General features: G+C 38.4%; 2 protein-coding genes across 2 annotated transcripts in view; both read right to left on the bottom strand.

Moving 5' to 3' along the window:
- Nucleotides 1-143: 143 nt before the first annotated feature.
- On the bottom strand, nt 144-9,357 carry tp53i13 (tumor protein p53 inducible protein 13). The gene is made up of 9 exons (XM_053506745.1): nt 8,876-9,357; nt 8,551-8,628; nt 7,379-7,414; nt 6,525-6,583; nt 6,217-6,295; nt 4,187-4,315; nt 2,121-2,300; nt 1,324-2,041; nt 144-903 (listed from the first exon to the last, which is right to left on the bottom strand). The coding sequence occupies exons 1-9, from the start codon at nt 8,969-8,971 to the stop codon at nt 794-796; spliced, it is 1,485 nt and encodes a 494-aa protein (XP_053362720.1). The 5' UTR covers nt 8,972-9,357; the 3' UTR covers nt 144-793.
- Nucleotides 9,358-11,830: 2,473 nt separating this feature from the next.
- taok1a (TAO kinase 1a) overlaps nt 11,831-21,564 on the bottom strand; it is a 34,471-nt gene continuing 24,737 nt past the window's right edge. Inside the window, 8 exon segments of the mRNA XM_053506948.1 lie at nt 11,831-16,023; nt 16,025-16,213; nt 18,681-18,863; nt 18,960-19,172; nt 19,845-20,084; nt 20,199-20,402; nt 21,006-21,134; nt 21,260-21,496. Coding sequence (XP_053362923.1) covers nt 15,862-16,023; nt 16,025-16,213; nt 18,681-18,863; nt 18,960-19,172; nt 19,845-20,084; nt 20,199-20,402; nt 21,006-21,134; nt 21,260-21,496 — 1,557 coding nt within the window. The 3' untranslated portion in view covers nt 11,831-15,861.

Here is a 21,564-nt window from a genome sequence, read left to right as displayed (position 1 = left end):
TGGTAATTTTTTTATATTTTAACGTACTGAATATGCAGTAATATTTAGCAGTAATACTTCAGCATTCCCATTCATCCTTTGCATCATACAGTACGCAAAAATGTTTTTACACATCTTGCAATCTACAAGTAAAACACCCCATCCCTGGTGATAACTACTGTTTTACTGTATTGCAACTTTATATTTGATTTTATTACACAGCTTTAGAATTCAGAATTTCTTTGGTCAGTTTAAAGTTACAATCAAAGGCCAGACATAAATTTTACTGAAGAATAATAACTGCTAACCATCAATGTTCATTTAACAGGAATGAAAGAAAATGTCTAAATAAAAATTTACAAAGCTCAACAAGTCTAAATCTGAGACAACACAAATCTTTTTAAGTTTTCCAATTTGAAATTACAAAAATAATTCTAATGGACATCTGTGTAGTTTATTTCTGTCGTCACTTTGATAGGAGCACATAAAGTCTTACTCTGATATGCTTAAATTTGATGTTAAAATACAGTACAAAAAAAAAAGTCAATAAATAAAGGGGGTAGTGAAGACTTCTATATCGAGGCACTGTACCGTCTAAAAACACACAATTAAAAGGCTTAAATAAAGTCAGAGTACATGTTTACAAACTTCATTGGTTTAGAAAAAAACAAAAACCTGTTTTGGGTCATGTAATAGATGGTCCTTCATTTAGGTTCCTGTGCACAACAGGGAACTACAGTGCTGTTAAATGCAGACTTGCATTTAGTGAATTGGGAAGAGACTGGACTCCTCACATCCACTGTCCTACAGTGAGTCAGTCATTATCAGTGCTGGAGTCAGAGAGCAAAGGACATTCCTGCCGCCTGCTTTGGCTCGCTCTCCTCTTCCTCCTGCCCACCTTCTTCAGCCTCCTGCGAATGATGTCTGCAACAAAAAGGCACATCCTGTTACAGATTTTATACAGCTGTAATTACTACTGAAAGCTTACACAGTCTTCAACTGCATATAACACCAACAATAAATATCTAAATAAAAGTAATGAAATGCATCAGCTGAAAATGCCTTATCTAACAGGATTTTATTTAAAGTGGCTCAAAATGAGGCTTAAGATTTTATTAATGACCTTAAATATTAAAATGCAAAAGCAAGGCAAGATAAGATGAGCAACAGAAAGGATAAAATATTCAGTTCTTTAAGTTTTAAGTTTTTTTTTTTTTTACTATAAAGCACTCTTGAGGCTTTGAGGAGACCAGTCTGTTTGTATTCCCCAAGATATTTATCAAAATGCTAGTAACACACTAAATATATTTTAAATGCAGGTGTATCTGATATGCAAGCTAATACCTGCGACACTTTCATAGTCCTGCTGGCTCTCTCGCCAGTACAGGCTGGACGGTGCACGGCAGTTTCGGTACAAGCGTGTATGGAGCACTGAAAGTGTGAGCAAAACCAGGAGGAAACCCAGAGCTGCTGCTGCCCACACAGCCTCGTCGGTGCGCTGGACAGTCATCTTGCGTCCCTTCAGTGGTCCTCTTACTACTGCAGGGTCCATGTCAGGAGTTCCGCAGTGACCGGAACCCGCACACCCTACTGCACTCAGCTCACCTAGATCAGTCTTAATGCGCTGCTTCCTTGAAGTGTCAGTGTTGATCAACTTTGGAGACTTAACATCATTTTGTGAATCATGTGTGTTAATCACAGGTTTATCTCCTCTGGTGTCGCCATGTGGGTCTTTTAGTGTCTTCATCTGTGTGGTTGCTGTCTTTGTGTCCGTCCTCACACCACCTCCACGTTCCTCTGCATGCACAGCAGTATGGACAGTGCTGACATTGCTGTGAGGGTCTTTAGAAAGAGAATCTTTATCCTCGCTATTGTTCAGTTCCTGTCTGTGTGTAGAATTTAGTGTGGCAGACTCAGAGCTGATGGAAAAAGCAGTTTTAGAGTGTTTCACTTCTTCTTTCTCCATTTCTTCTTTTGCAGGCTGCGGGACTGATCGGACCTTCCTCATTCTCGCTGTAGCCTCGTAGGCAGATAGAGTCTCCACACAGCATGCTTTCAGGGACTGACAAAATATTACACAAATATTAACAATACACTGTAAAAAGTATGTCTTGTATTAAGAGCAACTCATGATCACTGACCTTCACAGATGTATTCAGTGCACGGTCTATTGGTGCAGCTTTTGTCAAATACAGGTTGTAATTGTGGCTTGCTGTTGTTTGGTTAAAGCTGGAGGACGATGTAAACAACCACTCACACAATCCTGCTGTGCTGATGTGGGACATCTCTAGTGTGCGACCCCAGGAAACCAAAGCAATTGGCTTGTAGGAAATAAAACAGAAAAGTAACTGTAAACCGCCTCCTATTTATAATCCGCTTGTTCATAATGCCAGTTAATGAGAGTTAATGGCATTATATACAATGTAATAAAAGCTCTGCTACATTAATTGTTTTAGGCATGTATGACTTTGGATGTACAGGTGCATCTCAATGAATTAAAATATCATTGAAAAGTTGATTTATTTTTAGGAATTCAATTCAAAAAAGTGAAACTTATTATACAAAGACTGATGTATTTTAAGTGTTTCATTCTTTTTATTTATCATTATGGCTTAGAGCTAATGAAAGCCCAAAATAGTATCCCAGAAAATTAGAATATTGTAATAATGTTCAATATTGGAGACTCATGGTGTCACATTTTAATCAGCTAATTAATTCAAAAATAAATAGTCTCTCAGTCTGGTTAAGTTTCTCACACTGGAAGTAAATGCTACAGATGCTACAGCCATACAAGCTCTGAACATCTACAAAGCTAAAACAAATCCTTCCTGTGAAGGAAGTGCTGAAGCAAAGTAAACGCAATGGAACTCTTTTTTTCTTTTCTTTTGTAGCTAGGAGGCTCAAATTATTTATATTAATTTTCTCTGCTGAAAAGCGCATACCCATCAAAAAACATCATGGAATGAATTGTCCCCTTCCCTACTTCTGATTGGCTCATCGGCTAGTAGGTGTATTGTTTGAGTCGTTGAGCGTTAAAGCTGCTCTCTGACCTGCGCATCTCAGATCTAGAGAAATGACAGATCGATATCCACGAAGCTGATTTTTCCCCCCCGCAGCCACAGTACGCCGGAAATCCGGCGTGGTGCCGGAACGCTATCACCCCTGCGGAATACGAGCGTATTCCAAAACACTCGTAAACCAATTTTTTTTTTTCATAAGAAATAATGGAAATTCAAATAATTTGTTCCACGGCCCCCCAAAAAATACATACATAACAATAATTAACACAAAATGTAAAAATAAAACAAATTAACCTGCACTTTACAGTTACAAGTTACAATAAATCCCGACAGATGAGTGTTTGTTTGTGTGTGCAAGGGCTGTGTGCATGTGTGTAAGTGAATCTAAAGTAAGCTCCCCTCTCCCCCTTATCGTCTTACACAGCTACCCCTCCTCCACTCTTTTCACACGCGCGTGCGCACACAACGAAAACACCTTTTAATCAGAAACTACTGCTGTAAAGTAAAAAATCAAACAAATTAACCTGCACTTTACCTTTGAAAAGAATCGCGAGAGAAAGAGTGTGTGTGAAGGCGAAAGTAGGAGGGGTCTGTGTGTGGCACACACCGTGTTACTCGCAATCGGAGGGTTCACCGTATTGAGTACTGTACATATTCATACTTTTTAGAAGTCTAATATTTCTGTGTTAAAAATATTATTTTTTTAATTGAAATGCATCAGTCTATAGATACTGAGACTGATGCATATAATATAATATAATACAAGTTTCACTTTTTGAATTTAATTACTGAAATAAATCAACTTTTCAATGATATTTTAATTTACTGAGATGCACTTGAATATAAATTCACATTTCAAACAAACAGCATTAGCTAAAGTGGGTTATGATATGATGTACATTATGCTTAATTGCTACAAGTCAAAATGCTCATGGTTATTGATGGTACATCTACTCCAATAGTTATTCACAGAAAAGAATACCTTATTTTTTATGGAATTTAAAATAAGTAGTTATTTTTAAATATATGTTTTTGTTAACATATTATAGTTTTTGTAGATAATTTTATTCTGTTGGCCAGACACATTAATTCATTTCAGACAACATTCATTATTGAGTAATACACTGAGTCAGCAAGTTTCCACACTTTGCTCATCAGAATGGTGGTGGTGTGAAACACTGACTCACTCTTTGCTGGCTGAGATCAGGATAAGCTGTGAGGATAAAGTGAGGCAGACAGGAATGAGCCACGGCCGCCAGACTATTGCGAGCATCCTGAGAAGCACAGGGGTGAAACAGGAGCACTGTGGCGCCATCCTGTGGAGGTAGGGAAATTACTTCAGTTTTATTTAAGTTTTGCATCATAAAACCACATTTTTATTTTAATCTGTAACATGCAGAAACATAAACACATGTACAACTGTGTTAACTGGGCTCCCGCTGAGAGTCTTCTTTGAGAAATTACACGGTCAGTTAAAAAAAAAAAAAAAAACCTCACTAGTTAAGGCCTGCATTAGAAAAACTAAGGTCAATTTAGAAAACACATTATTATAACCTGAAATGATAGTGGTGAACCTTCGTGGAGGATATGTGGTTAAAAATTTTTTAAAGAACTCAATCACTTGTGAGGTTGCGCTGTAATAAACAACAGTGGAAATTACAGATATGTTAAATAATGAAAGTAAGAAGATTTTCACACACAACTAGGGCTAAACAGCTGTGTGGCCATAAGTAAACTACTTGTTAGTGAGAATAGCCAGAAAAAAGGCTTATATTTTCAAGCGAGCATATAGTTTGGACATTTGAGCAATGTAATAAAGTTATGTAGACTGAGGAGTCCAGACTAATCCTGTTACAGAGTAATGGATGCAATGCTTCATGTGCTTTCCTTCATACCCTGATGCACCCATCAAATAGGGTGATATTTCAACTAGATTAAAAATCGCAGCCTTTGTCTAATTATTTTCACAAAGAAGTGGTTTTCTTGTAGCCACAAATCTGTGTAGAGGGTTAATGCATAATGTCAGCTGTATAAGCCTCTGGAGGCAGTGTTATGATCTGGGGTTGCATTAGTTGGTCAAGTTTAGGCTCTGCAACATTATGTGGCAACAAAATTAAGTCAACTGATTGAGTGTCCTGAATGACCAAAGTTGTCCCATCCTGCCTAACAGTTTTGATGAGCAAACTTCATTAATATCCTAATTTTTCCTTTTCAGTTTTCCATTTAATGCCACACACACGTCCAGACTAGATACTTTAAATGCTAATGTGAAGATTAAGAGAGTATCCAAGAGAGATTCTCTGTTGGTAAAGGTAAGTCTTGAATTAAATTGGTTCTTGGTAGGTGAAATAGACCATTAAACAGACAGGTTCAGAGAGTGAGAGAAACCAATATGACTGATAAGAATGTTGAAATGTCTCTTTGTCCTGATTGGACGGATGTTGGTAGTCATGTGTTTTTTCCCCCCTGTTCACTGATCTGTTAATTTAGGCTTGGGGCTGGTTAGCACCTCCTTTCTCCATGCTGTCAATGTTCACACAATTTGTAACTTGAAGTAACACAAGGAAATAAAGTACTAGTGATCTGTTAATGTTAGTTGCACCTTTAGCCTCACTACCTCACCTGTGTCAGCGTGGGCACCTCCATCTAACCAAATTAATTAAAGTCTGAAACGTGATTCTGCAAAGCTGTGGAATGTTTCATTGATGACTACAGATATTAATGGCCTCACCACTGTTATGACAGACTACATACAATTTAAAAAAGTCTTTCCTCAACAACATACCACTGAATCTGAAGAGAAACTTGTAAGAGAGCAGCATACCAGGCAGGGGAGCAGCCAAGACAAAAGCAAACATGTTTGACTTGTTTTCATTAGATTTGACACCTCTCCGCTGGTCTTCACTGCTGAGCTCAACCCGGTGATCATTAACCACCCATTAACCACCACCAATGTTGCACCATTACAGTCAACAAGCTAATGAACAAACTCATCAACTCCCCAAAAGCATAAGTGCCAGGCTTTGCTACAACCTGTGCATACCACATGCTCCAACATCTGGATAATCTGGCTTTTGAATTACAATGCCACTTTGGGTAATGTCTTGAACCTGTGTGTAAAAGGTTTTTCCACACAATAAAAAAAAAAATAATAAAAAAAAATGAAGCTGTAGCATGAAATTAGAAGATAAATGGAAAATTTGACTGGAGTTTTTACCTTCAGGTTGTTAAGCCAGCGTTGAGGAGGGCAGTACAAGTATTCTCCACTCTGAGCTCCTATAGGCCTGTGAGCTCCACTGGAGTAAAAAACAGAAAACACACACAACAGAAAACACTCTATATTTAAAAACTGTACAATAAAAAAAAATAAAACCTACTAACATTTTCATTTTGCCTATAACAAGTGATTGACTTCATTATAAAGAGTAACAACTCCATTATAAAAGGTCTCCATACAAAACCCTTTCAGCAAATCAAGAACACAAAACAACCCTTGAGAATGCAGCACACTGTGTGTGGACATACCTGTTAGGGATTGTTTGATGGTATGTTATGGGTAAACCCATGCAGACATGCCTAGCTGACTGAAAAGATAAAAACCATTATTTACAGTGTATAACAAAATCCATAAAAAATATATCTATTTGTCCTGACATGCACTGATGCTTCAGATGCAAAGCTGAAGACACAACTAAAAGCTCACCCACTCACTCTTACACACACAGTATACCGCTTTATCCTGTACACAGGGTCGTTGGGGGCCTGGAGCCTATCCCAGGACACTTAGGGCATGAGGCAGCGTACACACATCCACACACTCATTCAGGGCAATTTGAGAACGCTAGTTAGCCTAATCCGAATGTCTTCTATGGACACAAAGGCAGGAACCAAACATGGACCCTGGAGGTGCAAGGTAACAGCGCTAACCTCTAAGCCACCATGCCGTTTATAACTAAAAGCTATCCACCTATATTTCACATGCTGGGACAATATAGCAGATTTTTTTGAGTTTTTTTTCCTGACCATCTTGTATGCTATAGCTTCATGGTCTGGGTTGTTTTGATGAGGTCAATATTTCACTTGATAAATACTTGAACATTAGTTTTGCTAATTACAATTCCCTCTATAGGATCTATAAGGATCTAAAAGGATCTTGAGTGTGTGTGCCCCATTTCCAGCTGGGACCAATGACATGTTTAAATCTGTCTGTCTGACGTGGCTTCAGCTGTTTTGTGTTTTATTAAGAATTACTATAATGACAGTATCTAGGGTCAACAAAGTGGGCCAGCATTAGATTTACAATTATATTTGTATAGGTGAGGGGAAAAACACTCAGATAGTAAGGTAGTTAATTAAACATGGAGTGGTGAATGTTTTACCTGTGGAATATATTTGGTGGAAATATCCAGGAGCTCCTGCAACACAAGGAGGGGGAGATAACAAATTAGGTCAAATTTCCAATACAGGACAAGGTTCATTACACCACACATTAAGCCTCACATGTTCACACTTGTCTACTGAGATTTATCCCTACAGAAATAAGAACTCTCTCATTTCATGTTATGATTTTTCCTGGAGATGTATGGGATGTACCAACCAGATACCGATGTGAGGTGATGAATTGGTAGCAGATCAGATTGGGCATTTTAATTTTAACGCATTGAAAACATTACACTTTTACCTCTGCTGCCTCTCCTAAAATTGTTCACGTTGCTCACATTATCATACATGACACATGCCAATTACACAAAAAACATGGCATCCTGACCATAACTAAACAAAACACGTATTTCTGGATCAATAGGCAGTCTTTCAATCACAGCATCTTTTTTTAGCTTAAAAGAAGAAATTTGGTGTTCATGAAAATGCTCTTTGTGCGCCTGTGTGTGTAAATGTAAAATTTATGTATTCCTATGTATAGGAAGTCTGACTAAAGTAAACCTCGAGGTGTTGTACTTCAAATCAATTAACTGGCAAGGATTAGTGCATGGATTACCCCAATCCCTAGGGATGAAGAAATGGTGAACAAAAGAAGAAATTATAACAAAAGAAATGGTGCTTATTTTGAAAGAGAAATGAGCCAGTCTGTCCATGTATAGCTGTAAACAAATGCCTCATCTGCGCTCACTTATTATTATAAATATTAAAGATTATTTAATATATTTAATTGCACATTAGTAAATCAAAATAAAATTTATTTCTGCCTTAGGCTTTGTACTTTTTTTTGCTGGTTAAGTGGGCATCAACACATGAGATGAAATGTGTCGGAAATGTGTTATCAGCATACGTATACAAGCACCATGAAAATCAGCTTTTCCAAAATATTAGTAAATGTGGATTAGAAAAATTATTTTCATTTGGTTTGCTTAGGCAAAGAGAGACCACATATTGGTCTCTTTCGTTTTACTAAGAGACCAATATGTGAGACATTGTTTGAGATTTTACAAAAAAAAAAAAAAAAAAAAAACATAATGAGAATATTTTTCTTATATAAACAGTAACACCATGCTAGTGGTGTGTTCTCCAGTGTGATTATGATAAAACATGTTACCGGAGCTGATGATGTTAGTGGACTTGGCTTCAGGCAGAGAAACTCATCCGGAGATGGGAGGTCTGTCTCCAGCTTTGTCTTTAGGTCATATTTGAGAATATATAAATGCGACAGACAGACAGACATAACAAGTGTTGTCATTGCAAAGTACATGTAAAACAGAGAGACAATGATCAGTTTATCACCTAACAGTAGTAAATAATAGGAAAGTGCAAAAAAAAAAAATTTTTTGAAACATGTAAACTCCACGCACACAGACCCGAGGCGGGAATTTCTCGCCCTTTAAACCCTTTCCATGCTTGAGCTCTGCTTGGGCTGAGGTTACCTTGCCGTTGTCGCAGAGCTGGCTCAGTCCTGAGTGGTGCTGGATCACACACAGAGCCGCAAGTCCACACATCAGCCCCTGAGCTCTGAGCCCCATAGCTCCTCAGTCCCGCTCACTCACACTCACACACACACACACACACACACACACACTCCCTCGGGTTGCTCTCTGTTCACTGCGCAGGTTCCCGAGGAGGCGCAGGAGGACTCCATTCCGCCCGGAACCAGAACCCTGAAGCGAACAGGAGCGTCTCTCTCTCTCTCTCTCAGTGTTCAGCAGTGAAGTCCGTGAACGTGTGTATTATTTCCATACTAACGCCTGTGTGTCGCTGTAAACCAGTTACTCGACTTAAATCAAAGCTAACAACGTCCTCATAACAACAATAACAGCTCCTCCGTCTCTCAGCACCTGGAACTCTCTCTAACTCTCAGGACTGTGGGAGAAGTCTGGAGAACTGCAACATGTCCGACACACCAGTTACCTCCAGCGTTCACGTCACTGGTAAATAATACTCCCCCCTTTAACCACGAGTACATTTTCCCTACGGTGGCCCACATGGGTTATACCAGACTTTACATTCCAGTGGCCTGTCCCAAACACCCTGCATTCACTAGCTAGTTCCTAACCCTAGTTCACTTGGGAGGGATTTACCTTATTATTCGCACAGGAAATATTCCATGCAGTCTTGATATCCCCCACATACATCGCAGTAGATAGGCGGACTAATTAGTGGGATAAAGAATGTAGAACGACAATTATAAAGCATTTTACAGCTAGTAATGTACAGGAAGTAACCGTGAGCTAACCTGATCTTGATATTTCACTGGTTTTAAAGAGACACGGTTTTAAGAGGCCTTATATATAGTAAATACTTCAATTACTTTACATTAATTTCAGGGTGACTGTCAATATCACAACATAATTTGAAATAAAAAAACGACATTGATTTGTATAGCACTTGGCGGCACAGTGCTGTAGTGGTTAGCGCTGTCTCCTTGCACCTCCAGGGTCTGGGTTCGATTGCCACCTGGGGTCTGAGTGCATGGAGTTTGCATGTTCTCTCCGTGCTTGCAGGGTTTCTTCTGGGAACTCCGGTTTCCTCCCACAGTCCAAAGGCATGCAGGTGAGTCTAATTGCCCTTCTCAAATCGCCCGTAGTGTGTGAATGAGCGCTTCTGTATGTGTGCCCTGTGAGGGATTGGCACCCTGTCCAGAGTGTACCCTGCCTCGGTCTCCTGGGATAGACTTCAGGCCCCACGCAATCCTGTATACCGCTTAATCCCTGTATATAAAATAAAGCAGTAAAGAGAATGAGTGAGTGAGTGTATAGAATTTTAATAGCTTAACTGAAAAAAAATATCTGGGTATAAAGTGAAAAATGTATACATTCTTCAGCTTTATCAGTTTGTCCCCTATGAGGAAGCCAGAGGCGACAATGGCCAGGAAAAGTCCCTGAGACAACATGAGGAAAAAACCTCAAAAGGAACCAGATTCGAAAGAAAAGCCTTTTGGATGATACTAGATAGCACGGCCATAAATACATTCCTTCCTTAATGTGTTCTAAGGTTGAAAGTCAAGTTGTTTATTAGTAGAAAATGCATTTATGTTAACATAAAGTACATTTTTAACATGTCAAGTTATTTTCTGATCTACAGGATACTCAGCGGGCAGTGTGACCTATGGAATATTCCAAATATTGTAATACAAAAGGGGTAAATGTGGTCAGATATTTCCCCCCCATAAGCATCACTATATGGCTGCAAGTTTATTGAGACACCTGACTGTCTCTCTCACACACACACGGCCCTTCCCCGAAGTGTTGCCACAATTGCCTTTGTGTGCTGAAGCATACAATTTACAATGAAATGAATAAGCCCAGCCACACTCCAAAAACCAGGCCTCCTCAGTATAGGGAACTTTATAACAACAGCATGACTAAAAAAGGAGTACATTTTAAATAGATGATTAAGGACAGGTGTTAAGCATACATTTAGCCATACATGTTTAATTGAGGAAAGGAGAAATGGAAGACAGTGTTAAAGGTATTCATACATTAACAGGAAAACAACATTTCAAATATTTTGATTATAGTTCTTGGTAAAATTTTACTGAGTTGCAATATGCCAAAATGCTATCTGCCAAGTAAAATGCTTTATTTTTAGTTAATTATCTAAACTGCATTATTCATAACATTAAAACCACCTGCATAATATTATTAATTCACCTTTTTTTGCCACAACAGCTCTAACCTGTTAAGGTATGAAATCCATAATACCCCTAAAGGTGTGCAATAATGTTTAGGTAGGTGGTAAATGCCAACATAACACTCAGATGGACATCATGGCCAAAGGTTTCTCAGCAAATCCATCTTTTTCCCAGGTAAGCAATGCACTAGGCCACCAAAATGAAAAGAAAATACTATTCATCAGATCAGGCAACCTTCTTCCATTTCTGATATTCATACACCCATTGCAGGCACTTTCATGGTGGACAGGAATCAGAACAGGCACCCTGACTAGTCAGTGGTCTGAGACTGGTTCGAGTGCCATACACACTGTAATGGAATGTATAAAAAAATTTCAGAACTAACTTTTTAATTAACTCTTGATGTTGTTGCTAGCCTTTAGTTCCCCACACAGATCACTGAGCCTCGTATGCCCATAAAACTGCAAACTGGTTGCTTGTTTACCAGTCATCCTTTCTTGGACCAGTTTTGGTATTAACCACTGCATACCAGGAACATTTTACAGATGTTCTGACCCAATGTCTAACCATCACAAATAGTATCATATCAGAGTCAATCAGATGCTTCTCTTACCCATTGTCCCTGCTTTCAAAACATACAATGAATAATTCATGTTATTTTCACCTTTATGTGGTTTTAAAGTTATGACTGATTCATGTATATAATAAACAACTAATTACCCACTCAAACAAATAAAAGACAGACAATCCATTATACTAAAATGTTTTTATTTTATTACAGCTAATCCTCTCTCCATTATTCTTTCATCAAGACAATACAGTACAAGGAAAATTGTTCATTAAATCCTAGATGTTTTTTTTCTGATTTATGAATACTTTAATATAATCTCAAGCCATAATCTTTTAGACATTCAGTAACATGTTTCACAAACTATACATTTTGATACAGATTACATATGAATTGTAGTGGTGATGCTCAACCAGAAAATAATGAATACTGACATAATTCTTTACAGAAATGTACCATTTCTACTTTTAATAGCCCCTTTATCCATTTTATTTCTTCAATGTTGGCAATAGAGTGGCAAAACTCTGTAAAATAACCACTGCTGATTTTACTGGTGTGGAGACACTGCAGTAGTAACTAAGCTTGGTGGCTGTGAAATGGCACAGTATTTTATTGGAGGTTTAACCTCCAACATATATAAAATGCAAAATAAATGTATACAGTTGATACCAGTATTTCTTAGATCAGTATTACACATTCCCTAAATTTAGTCAGTAGGACAAAACTTTAAAATTAACAAAAGATAATATACACAAAAAAAGGAATCAATGCTTCATCCAAATGATGGAAGTAAACAAAAACATGAAAAGCAAAAGATGTTAATGTATTTAACCACAAAATAACACAAAACATTTAAATCAGAAAACTGATTTGGCCGAACTAAGTCTACAACCTAACTTTTCAACAAAGTTGAAGACTATAGCCTTTGCTTATGGGAAGAGATATCAGTTTTCTTGTACAATGGAAGCATAATATTCGGAGGCTTTCACTTAAGGTGGATCATAAATGCAATGGAGAATAAAAAAGAATCATGAAGAGTACAACACATGCAGACTCGGTGCTGTGAACTGAAGTCTAAACTCTTTCATAAAATTGGGAGAACACAAAGTGTGCAGTGTAAAACACACAAATCCCTGAAATCCAACCTGGAGACCCCTCCAGAGTAATTCCCCAATTGCAAAACCTAAATCAAAACAGTTCATATATCTCAGCATCTTTCCCTATGAGAGGTTGCACATAGATGACTTTAGTTTGTCTTATTATACAATATGAACATTCCACAAACACCCAAATGTGGATTAAAGTATCTTGATTATTAATTAAATAAACTTTATCAATAAAATTGTCTTTAAAGGATGGTGCCTTTCAGTAAGTAAGGATTTATGGTTATAAAATCAGATTTTAATTAAAAACAAAACTAAACAAACAAACAGAAAAACACCAGTGCTCATCTCATTTGTTTTGCCTTAAGAGAAAGAGAAGTTACTTTACTCAGAAGTGCACTACAAAAAAAAAAAACATACCAGAAAGAAACAAAAAGCGTGCATCAGTATCAGTTTAAAAGGTTAAAAAAATAATAATTCAATCACCATGAATCCAGTTAGTCACCGTATTCAGAGTGTAAACAAAACTGATTTGAAGAGCAAACAAATTTTGTTTCAAAGTGCATTCACTCATCCATCAGCTGAAACACTTGATCCAGGCAGAGCTTGGCTTTGTGTGAAGCCAAGGAGGAGAAGGAGGAGGTGGTCTGAGATTAAGGGCTAACAGGGGCATCAGCAACACTACTCATGTACCCAGAGCTCCAGGCAGCACTACCTACTCCACAGAGTACAAGACCAAGCAAGAGTGAAAATGAAAACCATACACTAATATTCCCTGCTTGTGTTTGGTCACCTCTTTATCTTTTAAATAAAAAAAAAAGATTTTTTATCTTCCGACTGTCATTCACAAGAAATAAAACTAGTGACTTTTAGTTCAGAGTGAGTGCTTGCTCCCATACAGATCTGCCCATTTGCACTGCTAAGCCTGCTGTCATGACCTTAAAAAACACAAAGTGCAGCCCTCTTCCCAACATGCAGTCCTTCAGTCTATGAGGCAACTGCTAGCTTACATACAATCATGTTTTCATTGTCCCACTTTGCTAAGAACTCTTGATACAGTAATAATCCTCAAGTCCTTCATTCAGAAAGGTTTAAACAAACTTTGGACTGATACATGGCAATGCAGTAACAATTACTCTGTGTCCCTACTTGGTGTTTTAGACAGTGTTGTGGCTTGTCCTTTAGTGGGACAGTAAAAAAATGGCATACTAAACATAGTATTTAAAATTCATGGTCAAAGCATTTTGCTAAAAAAAAATCCCATAACATAAGCGTGATCCTGTTTGGCATTAAAAAAAAAAAAAAAAAAAAAAGGAGCCACAGACTACTGTCTACAGAATAAGGCAGAAATAATACCCATGTTCAGGTGCACATACCCTCTGCATTCATTTTAAGTCAACCTTCTTCTAGCATGGCATTCAGATTCAACCGTACATCACACACTGCTGATAAACACACTCCCCTGCAGTTTAATAAGATGAATACACAGTAGCTGCGTTCTGACAACCAAAACCCCACAAAATATATATTTTTCCACCATTCTAACACACATTGACACTTTAAGAAACTAAATACTTTTTAAACAGCTGGAATGTTTAAATATATTTTTCACTTTTAGGGACATCAAATTATGGAAATCTGTCCTTTTCAGAATTTTACTATAGCAAAGATTTTCCAGGCCGCAACACTTATGGGAGCATGAAAGATGTTTGCACCAGGTTTTGTTTCACGTCCTTCCATTGAATACAATTTCGAATTAATCCTTTAATTGGCAAAATTTACTGGACAGAGTAAAACTGTCAGGGTCATGTGATGACTAATCAAGGAAAGGCTTTAAAAAGGCACTCAAGTTCAAAACAGGTAAAACAAACCTGATGTCTTTGGTTAAATATGTTGCTAGATGAGATTTAAAAAGCATAAAAACAAACCAGTTTCACAAGCAGATGTAGGAGTAAAACTGTAAAGGACATGATGCGCAATATTTCCCTCGTTTTCCAAAGTGCTTAATAACTTTTAACATACAGTTTAAACTTTAAAAAACTATATTGTGTTTTAGACTTTCTACAGGATTATGGGAAAGATTTGTTTGGCATGCCAGAAGGAAACCAAATATTTTAGATATCCAGATACTATTTAAAATATAATGATGACAAATAGTCCTGCTGGCACTAACATTTTAGCCTGGATTTTAAAAAGATCACTGTTATTGACAGTAAAAGTATGTCTCTTCAAACATGTAAATCTTAAAAATAAAAATCCTCTAATCCGCTAACAGGTTTATGATTGCACATCTACACTGAAGTTTACTGACTACTTTTCGACACTCAGCCTCATATTACACACCACGCAGCAGCCAATAGCTTTTTTTCAACACAAATTATAGTTTAACACTCTACCTGAAGAGGAACATTCATGGGATTCACCTGGGGCATAACAACAGGCTGGCAATGTAGCAGAATGAGAAGCATCTACATGTTTGATTTAAGTTTATTTTGGCATTTAGTCTATTATTACTATACTTATGTGTCGCTGTCTTTTTTACATCCCCCTTAAATCTGACCTTAATTGACACTATGGTGTTCAAAAGGCAGGCAAAATGTTTAAAATGTTTTGTTTTCATTACAAATAATATACATGCATTTTAAACAGTTAATTAGGATTGCAGAGACAGTTAAAAGGATTTACGGAAATCAACAGAGCATCATGTAAGTTGTAATATTAGACAAATTCTAGCTCCGCATATGTGCCAGTTAACCGTCATGCACAGATGGAACAGCTATTGACCTGAGCAATGTTTATCTATACCTCACACTTTCAATCAGGACACAAAAAGACAAAACACAGGGCAGGACTAGCATGTGATGTGCCATTCAGCTGATTCTAGGTGCCTGTCTGCAGTTTGGCAGTCCCTGAACCTGTACAAGTGTGTGGAGGCCTGGAACTGGTACTCTGGGGTCTATGTGTAGGATAGGTGGGAGCCATTGGATATCTGAGAGGTGATGCTGGTGCTCCTGCTCATGTTCTGCTCATTGTGCCCCCCTGACGTGGTCCTCCTAAGGGCCTGTGGGCTGTTTTTCATGACCATACTCCCGCTGCCCTTTGGCACAGCCCCTAGGAGGCCCCCCGGTGTATGGCTCCACTGTGGAGGTACTGCTCCTGAGACAGATGCTCCCCAGACCTGCTGGCCAGGTGCTCCTCCCTGATTTGCCTGGTACTGATGGCCAGGGCCTGAGCAACAGCTCCACTGAGAACTCTGGGAATTGGCTGATTGGGCCCAGTTGGCTGGTGCTCCAGGAAAGCTGTTGCTTAGTGACTCAGGGGAAATGTTGGCTAGCACCATGTTGCTGAAGCCAAGACGCATGCTCTCTGAGTCAAAGGCCTCAATTTCTCGAGCTTGACGCTCCAGCAGGCTGCGGATACGCTCAGAGCGTTCATTCTGCAGAATTTGCATTTCATCTTCAATCTGTGGGTCACGCAGCAGAGGATATTGGTGTCAACAGTAAAACAAGACAGGCAGCACTAAGTATATGTTCTAACATTTGTAGTATATACAGTGCACATCTCAAACTTTTTTCATGTTGTCATTATGGGGTGTTGTGTGTAGAATTCTGAGATTTTTTTTTATTTTAATCCATTTTGGAATAAGGCTGTAAAATAACAAAATGTGGGAAAAGTTGATGGGCTGTAAATACTTTCCGGATGCACTGTATATAAACCTCACCGAATCAACTGGAATGTCAAGGCCAATTCTTCTGTTTTTGATATGAACTGAAGACATTTAGGTTTGAGATCAAGGGATGAAAATGAGACAATAAATTAGAATTTAAGATGTGTTAAACTTAGAATAATAAAATCCTGATCTAGTCTCTTATATTCATCTTTTAGTCCCAAACCAAAAGGTTTTCAGTGTATGATAAAAGCAAACAAAAATATAGGCTTGCAGTTTAAAAACATTTACAGGGGCTTGTACAGTGTCCAGATTTAGTTAAAGTCCATTTGATGCATGTGTGTGTGTGATATATATATATATATCACTTCAATTCTTTTGTTTGCCCTTAATAAGTGTATGATGACTTCATGGACCCAATGAGACATCATAAAAATATTAAGGGCAAACAACAGTGACACAATATACAGGTCCTTCTCAAAAAAATTAGCATATTGTGATAAAGTTCATTATTTTCTGTAATGTACTGAAAAAACTTTATACTTTCATATATTTTAGATTCATTACACACAACTGAAGTAGTTCAAGCCTTTTATAGTTTTAATATTGATGATTTTGGTATACAGCTCATGAAAACCCAAAATTCCTATCTCAAACAATTAGCATATTTTATCCGACCAATAAAAGAAAAGTGTTTTTAATACAAAAAAAGTCAACCTTCAAATAATTATGTTCAGTTATGCTTAGTCGGGAATCCTTTTGCAGAAATGACTGCTTTAATGCGGCGTGGCAATCAGCCTGTGGCACTGCTGAGGTGTTATGGAGGCCCAGGATGCTTCGATAGCGGCCTTAAGCTCATCCAGAGTGTTGGGTCTTGCGTCTCTCAACTTTCTCTTCACAATATCCCACAGATTCTCTATGGGGTTCAGGTCAGGAGAGTTGGCAGGCCAATCGAGCACAGTGATACCATGGTCAGTAAACCATTTACCAGTGGTTTTGGCACTGTAAGCAGGTGCCAGGTCGTGCTGAAAAATGAAATCTTCATCTCCATAAAGCTTTTCAGCAGATGGAAGCATGAAGTGCTCCAAAATTTTCTGATAGCTAGCTGCATTGACCCTGCCCTTGATAAAACACAGTGGACCAACACCAGCAGCTGACATGGCACCCCAGACCATCACTCAGACCGCAGACTCAGTCCACTGCTTCCGCAGGTCCCCCAAGGTCTGGAATCGGTCCTTCTCCACAAGCTTCCTCAGGGTCCGGTCAACTCTTTTCATTGTGCAGCGTTTTCTGCCACACTTTTTCCTTCCCACAGACTTCCCACTGAGGTGCCTTGATACAGCACTCTGGGAACAGCCTATTTGTTCAGAAATTTCTGTGTGTCTTACCCTCTTGCTTGAGGGCGTCAATCATGGCCTTCTGGACAGCAGTCAGGTCGGCAGTCTTACCCATGATTGCGGTTTTGAGTAATGAACCAGGCTGGGAGTTTTAAATGCCTCAGAAATCTTTTGCAGGTGTTTAGAGTTAATAAGTTGATTCAGATGATTAGGTTAATAGCTCGTTTAGAGAACCTTTTCATGATATGCTATTTTTTTGAGATAGGAATTTTTATTTTTAGGATCTGTATGCCAAAATCATCAATATTAAAACAGGGCTTGAACTACTTCAGTTGTGTGTAATGAATCTAAAATATATGAAAGTCTAATGTTCATTGTACATGTAATGTACATTACAGAAAATAATGAACTTTATCACAATATGCTAATTTTTTTAAAAGGACCTGTACATTACACATAGTATGGTACCAGATTATTTCAAGTTTGCTGCACCGTGCCACAGCACATGACAGATGCACATTATAGTAAACACTGCTTTATTAAAATCCTTGCTTCATTATCGTGTCATACTTTACTTGATTCCCTTAACCCTGATCAAAATCACATCCATGTCAAGAAATACCAAGCATCAGCAAGAAGAAATTACAGGTGGGACCACAAATTAGCTTGTGGTTGTGCATTATTAAGAGCATGTGTGTGGTTTGATTAATTTTCTTATTTATTATTCTTAAAAACCAGTAGCACTAGCACTTTTGGAAGTTATTATTTGAGCCAGTGCAGATGAGGCTGAGGTTGTGTAGATTTAAAAAAGCTCAGAAGGATGAATCACAAAACATGTTTAATGTTCAGCTCTAAGTCAAAATGTTGCATTCTCTATTAACTGATAAGTGATTTGCTTATGACTGTATTTGTGCAATGCACCAGACCTTCTGTTCCAGCAGAGCCCTACGCAAAGATACTCTCTGCTCCAGCTCTTTCCTCTCTCGCTCCTGCTGTGACTCCGTCTGCATCTTGATCTTACTTTGATACGCGTTCAGCAGCTCCAGCTCCTGTTGCAGCTGCATCCGCAATACCTGACACTCAGACTCCTGTGCCTCATCGAGCCGCAACTGTGACAGACAGAAAAATTGACCATTTAAATAAATTATATAAAAATCAGCTCCTCGCCAGAAATTCCAGCGATGACTTGAATGCATGTCACTTACAGCCTGTGTTGAGAGCATGTCATTGATTGAATGGTCATACTGCTCTGCAAGAATGGCCAGTTTGCGTGTCTGCTCCTCCTTCAGCCTCTTTAGCATGGTTTTGTGTTCTGCCTTGGGTGTGCTCTCTAGCAGTTGATTCTTGAGGGCCTTGTATTGCCGTGTTTGGATTTTACATGTTTCTTGAAACTGCTTCTTGATCTGAACCTCTTTGGGCTGAGAGAAGGACAGGAAAAGTGGACTGGTATTAGTCTGAGTAATCAATAATACTGACTATGTAACAAGTCATCTACTCACAGGTCTCTTATTTCAGACCGAATGTAATACTCTAGTGAAATCACTGGGGGCAGTAGCGCTGAAACTACTGCACTACACCATGCTGTTCAAAGAACACAAAAAACAGCCTCAATTACACTAGGCCTAAAAAGAGTTTAGCGTGTTTGTATATATACATACACACACACACAGTATCTCCAATTTGGATTGTGTTTTTATTTATATACCCATATATACAAAAAAAAAAATCACTTTTGTTTTATTTTTTTGTGAACTGCTGACAATATTTCTTCTAAATTCAAAATATAACTATGATAATCAGTATTTGGTGGAATAACCCCGATTTGTAATTATAGCTTTAATGCGTTTTGGTATGCTCTCCACCAGTTTTTGACATTGCTGCTGGGTAACGCTATACCACTCTTTTTACAAAAAAACCCAACAGCTTAGTTTCTCTTAATGGTTTGTGACAATCCATCTTCCTCTTGATATTATTCCTGTGTATTGAGCTGTGTATATATGAAATTAAATGAAATGGATGACTAAGGCAGTCATGTTACCTGTAGTTCAGGATTATAACTACACTTGTAAACATCAGATTGCAAACGTTACCTTCAAGCTTTTGGGCTGCTGGCGGACCTCCATGACATGCTTGCGTCGAAGTTCTCTCTCTCTGCGTTTGTTGTACTCAATTTGGTTGGTAAGCTCAGTCTGGTGCTGTAAGCGAATAAGCTCAGCCCGTGTCTTTTGAATGGTGCTCAAGTGCCTGAACTCCAGCTCTTGCATGGACTCATGGTGTCGAAGTAGCATGGCATGCTCCAGGTCCTTTTGTGTCTGCCGCTTGTTTAACTCCTTTAAACAACCAAGAGTAGAAAACCATTAGTATTAGTGTGAAGAAAGTTATTAAAACTTTGATCACACACTTCATAGGCACGGAGTACTTTGGCAAATGCTAGTCGTCCTCACCTCTCTTGCCAGGTCCTGCTCCACATTGTGACGAACAACAAGAATACGCCGTTTGAACCTTCGGCACTCAAGATCCAGGTACTGACGCTGCTTGCGCTGAAGGTTTGCTTCCTCTTCAGCCTGGAAGTGCTGCAAGTTCTCCTTCTGCTTTGATAGCCACTCTTGCTTTTCTTTCTTTGGTGTAGATTGATTCTCACTTAGTTCCTGAAAAAGGAAAATGTGGAGATTTTATTCGGTAATGCCAAGAAACCAAGTAATTCAGTAATAGCTCGCTTATAATATAAAATACAAATATAGAATTACATAGGAAACTAGCAGGTAAATAAATACTGCATTATATGCTAAGGGAAAGCTCCCAATGTGAACTTTTAGGGGAAAAGACTCAAACTTCGACAAAATCCCCATTTTTATTATTAAGAAGCATTATCGTCTTGCGTTATTTTTTCTTCAATTTATACTAAAGACTTAATTGCTCCTGACAATTTCCACCCATGCGGCAACTATTGCCCATCATAAAACAGCCGGCACACAGAGAGGGTAAAGGCCACACCTGATGGCTATTATTAGGTTAAACAAATTCACCCATAATTTATTTTTATGCTTTAAGTACATTACACAGAATAAGCAACAAATAGTTGCTTATTATTCAATTCAATTAAATTTTCAATTTTATTTGTATAGCGCTTTTAACGATTTACATCATCACAAAGCAGCTTTACACAATCAAAAGAATTAAAGAGTTTATTAGTAGATGTTACGTAATACGAGACTCAGCTAAATGGCAGGCTAGTCAAGAGAACATTTAACCTCTTTAAGTTGCTCCTTGCGTAGTTTGTATTCACGTTTCTGAGACTCGAGGAAGCTGTTGAGCTCCTTCTTTTGCTGGCTCTGGATATGCTGCTGGAATTTCTTCTCATCATTGGCAAAGTTCTTGGCCTAAATGAGGAAACAATGTTTTTTTTTTTAGCCATAAACAAATTATCTGTAATTCAATTGAAAGACTATCAGATTCAAACGCAGACGAACAAGATAACAATGAGTTAGCCCCAGAAGTCAATTACATCTTTTTCTAAGGCTGCCTGATGCTTCTTGACAAGTTTGTCCATCTCAGCAGCGAAGCTGTTCCTCTGGTTCTCCAGCTCCTTGTCTAACTTGAGCCTGTGCTCATCTAGGTCTGCCCTGAGCTTGTTCTCCAGAGCCAACAGCTGCTTCTGGTGCTGCCGCCGCATTCTCTTGTACCCAGATATTTGTTCCCGCAGCTCTGAGTTCTGCTCATGTTCCTGAATTTGTCGCGTCACCTGGAGAATATACACAATTAATACTGGGCAAACGTATGTATTCAGCAACTTACCAACAAGCTGTTGCA

The sequence above is a fragment of the Clarias gariepinus genome, chromosome 11 (genome assembly GCF_024256425.1).
Source record: "Clarias gariepinus isolate MV-2021 ecotype Netherlands chromosome 11, CGAR_prim_01v2, whole genome shotgun sequence".
In the NCBI taxonomy this organism is placed as follows: domain Eukaryota; kingdom Metazoa; phylum Chordata; class Actinopteri; order Siluriformes; family Clariidae; genus Clarias; species Clarias gariepinus.
This window is presented reverse-complemented; position numbering and strand designations above follow the sequence as displayed.

Coding starts and splice junctions, on each gene's coding strand:
- tp53i13 (XM_053506745.1), bottom strand. CDS start 8,971: ATGGGGCTCAGAGCTCAGGGGCTGATGTGTGGACTTGCGGCTCTGTGT. Junction 7,415..8,550: donor CACTAACATCATCAGCTCCG/GTAACATGTTTT, acceptor CTTGTGTTGCAG/GAGCTCCTGGATATTTCCAC. Junction 4,316..6,216: donor GCTGGCTTAACAACCTGAAG/GTAAAAACTCCA, acceptor CTACCTCCACAG/GATGGCGCCACAGTGCTCCT.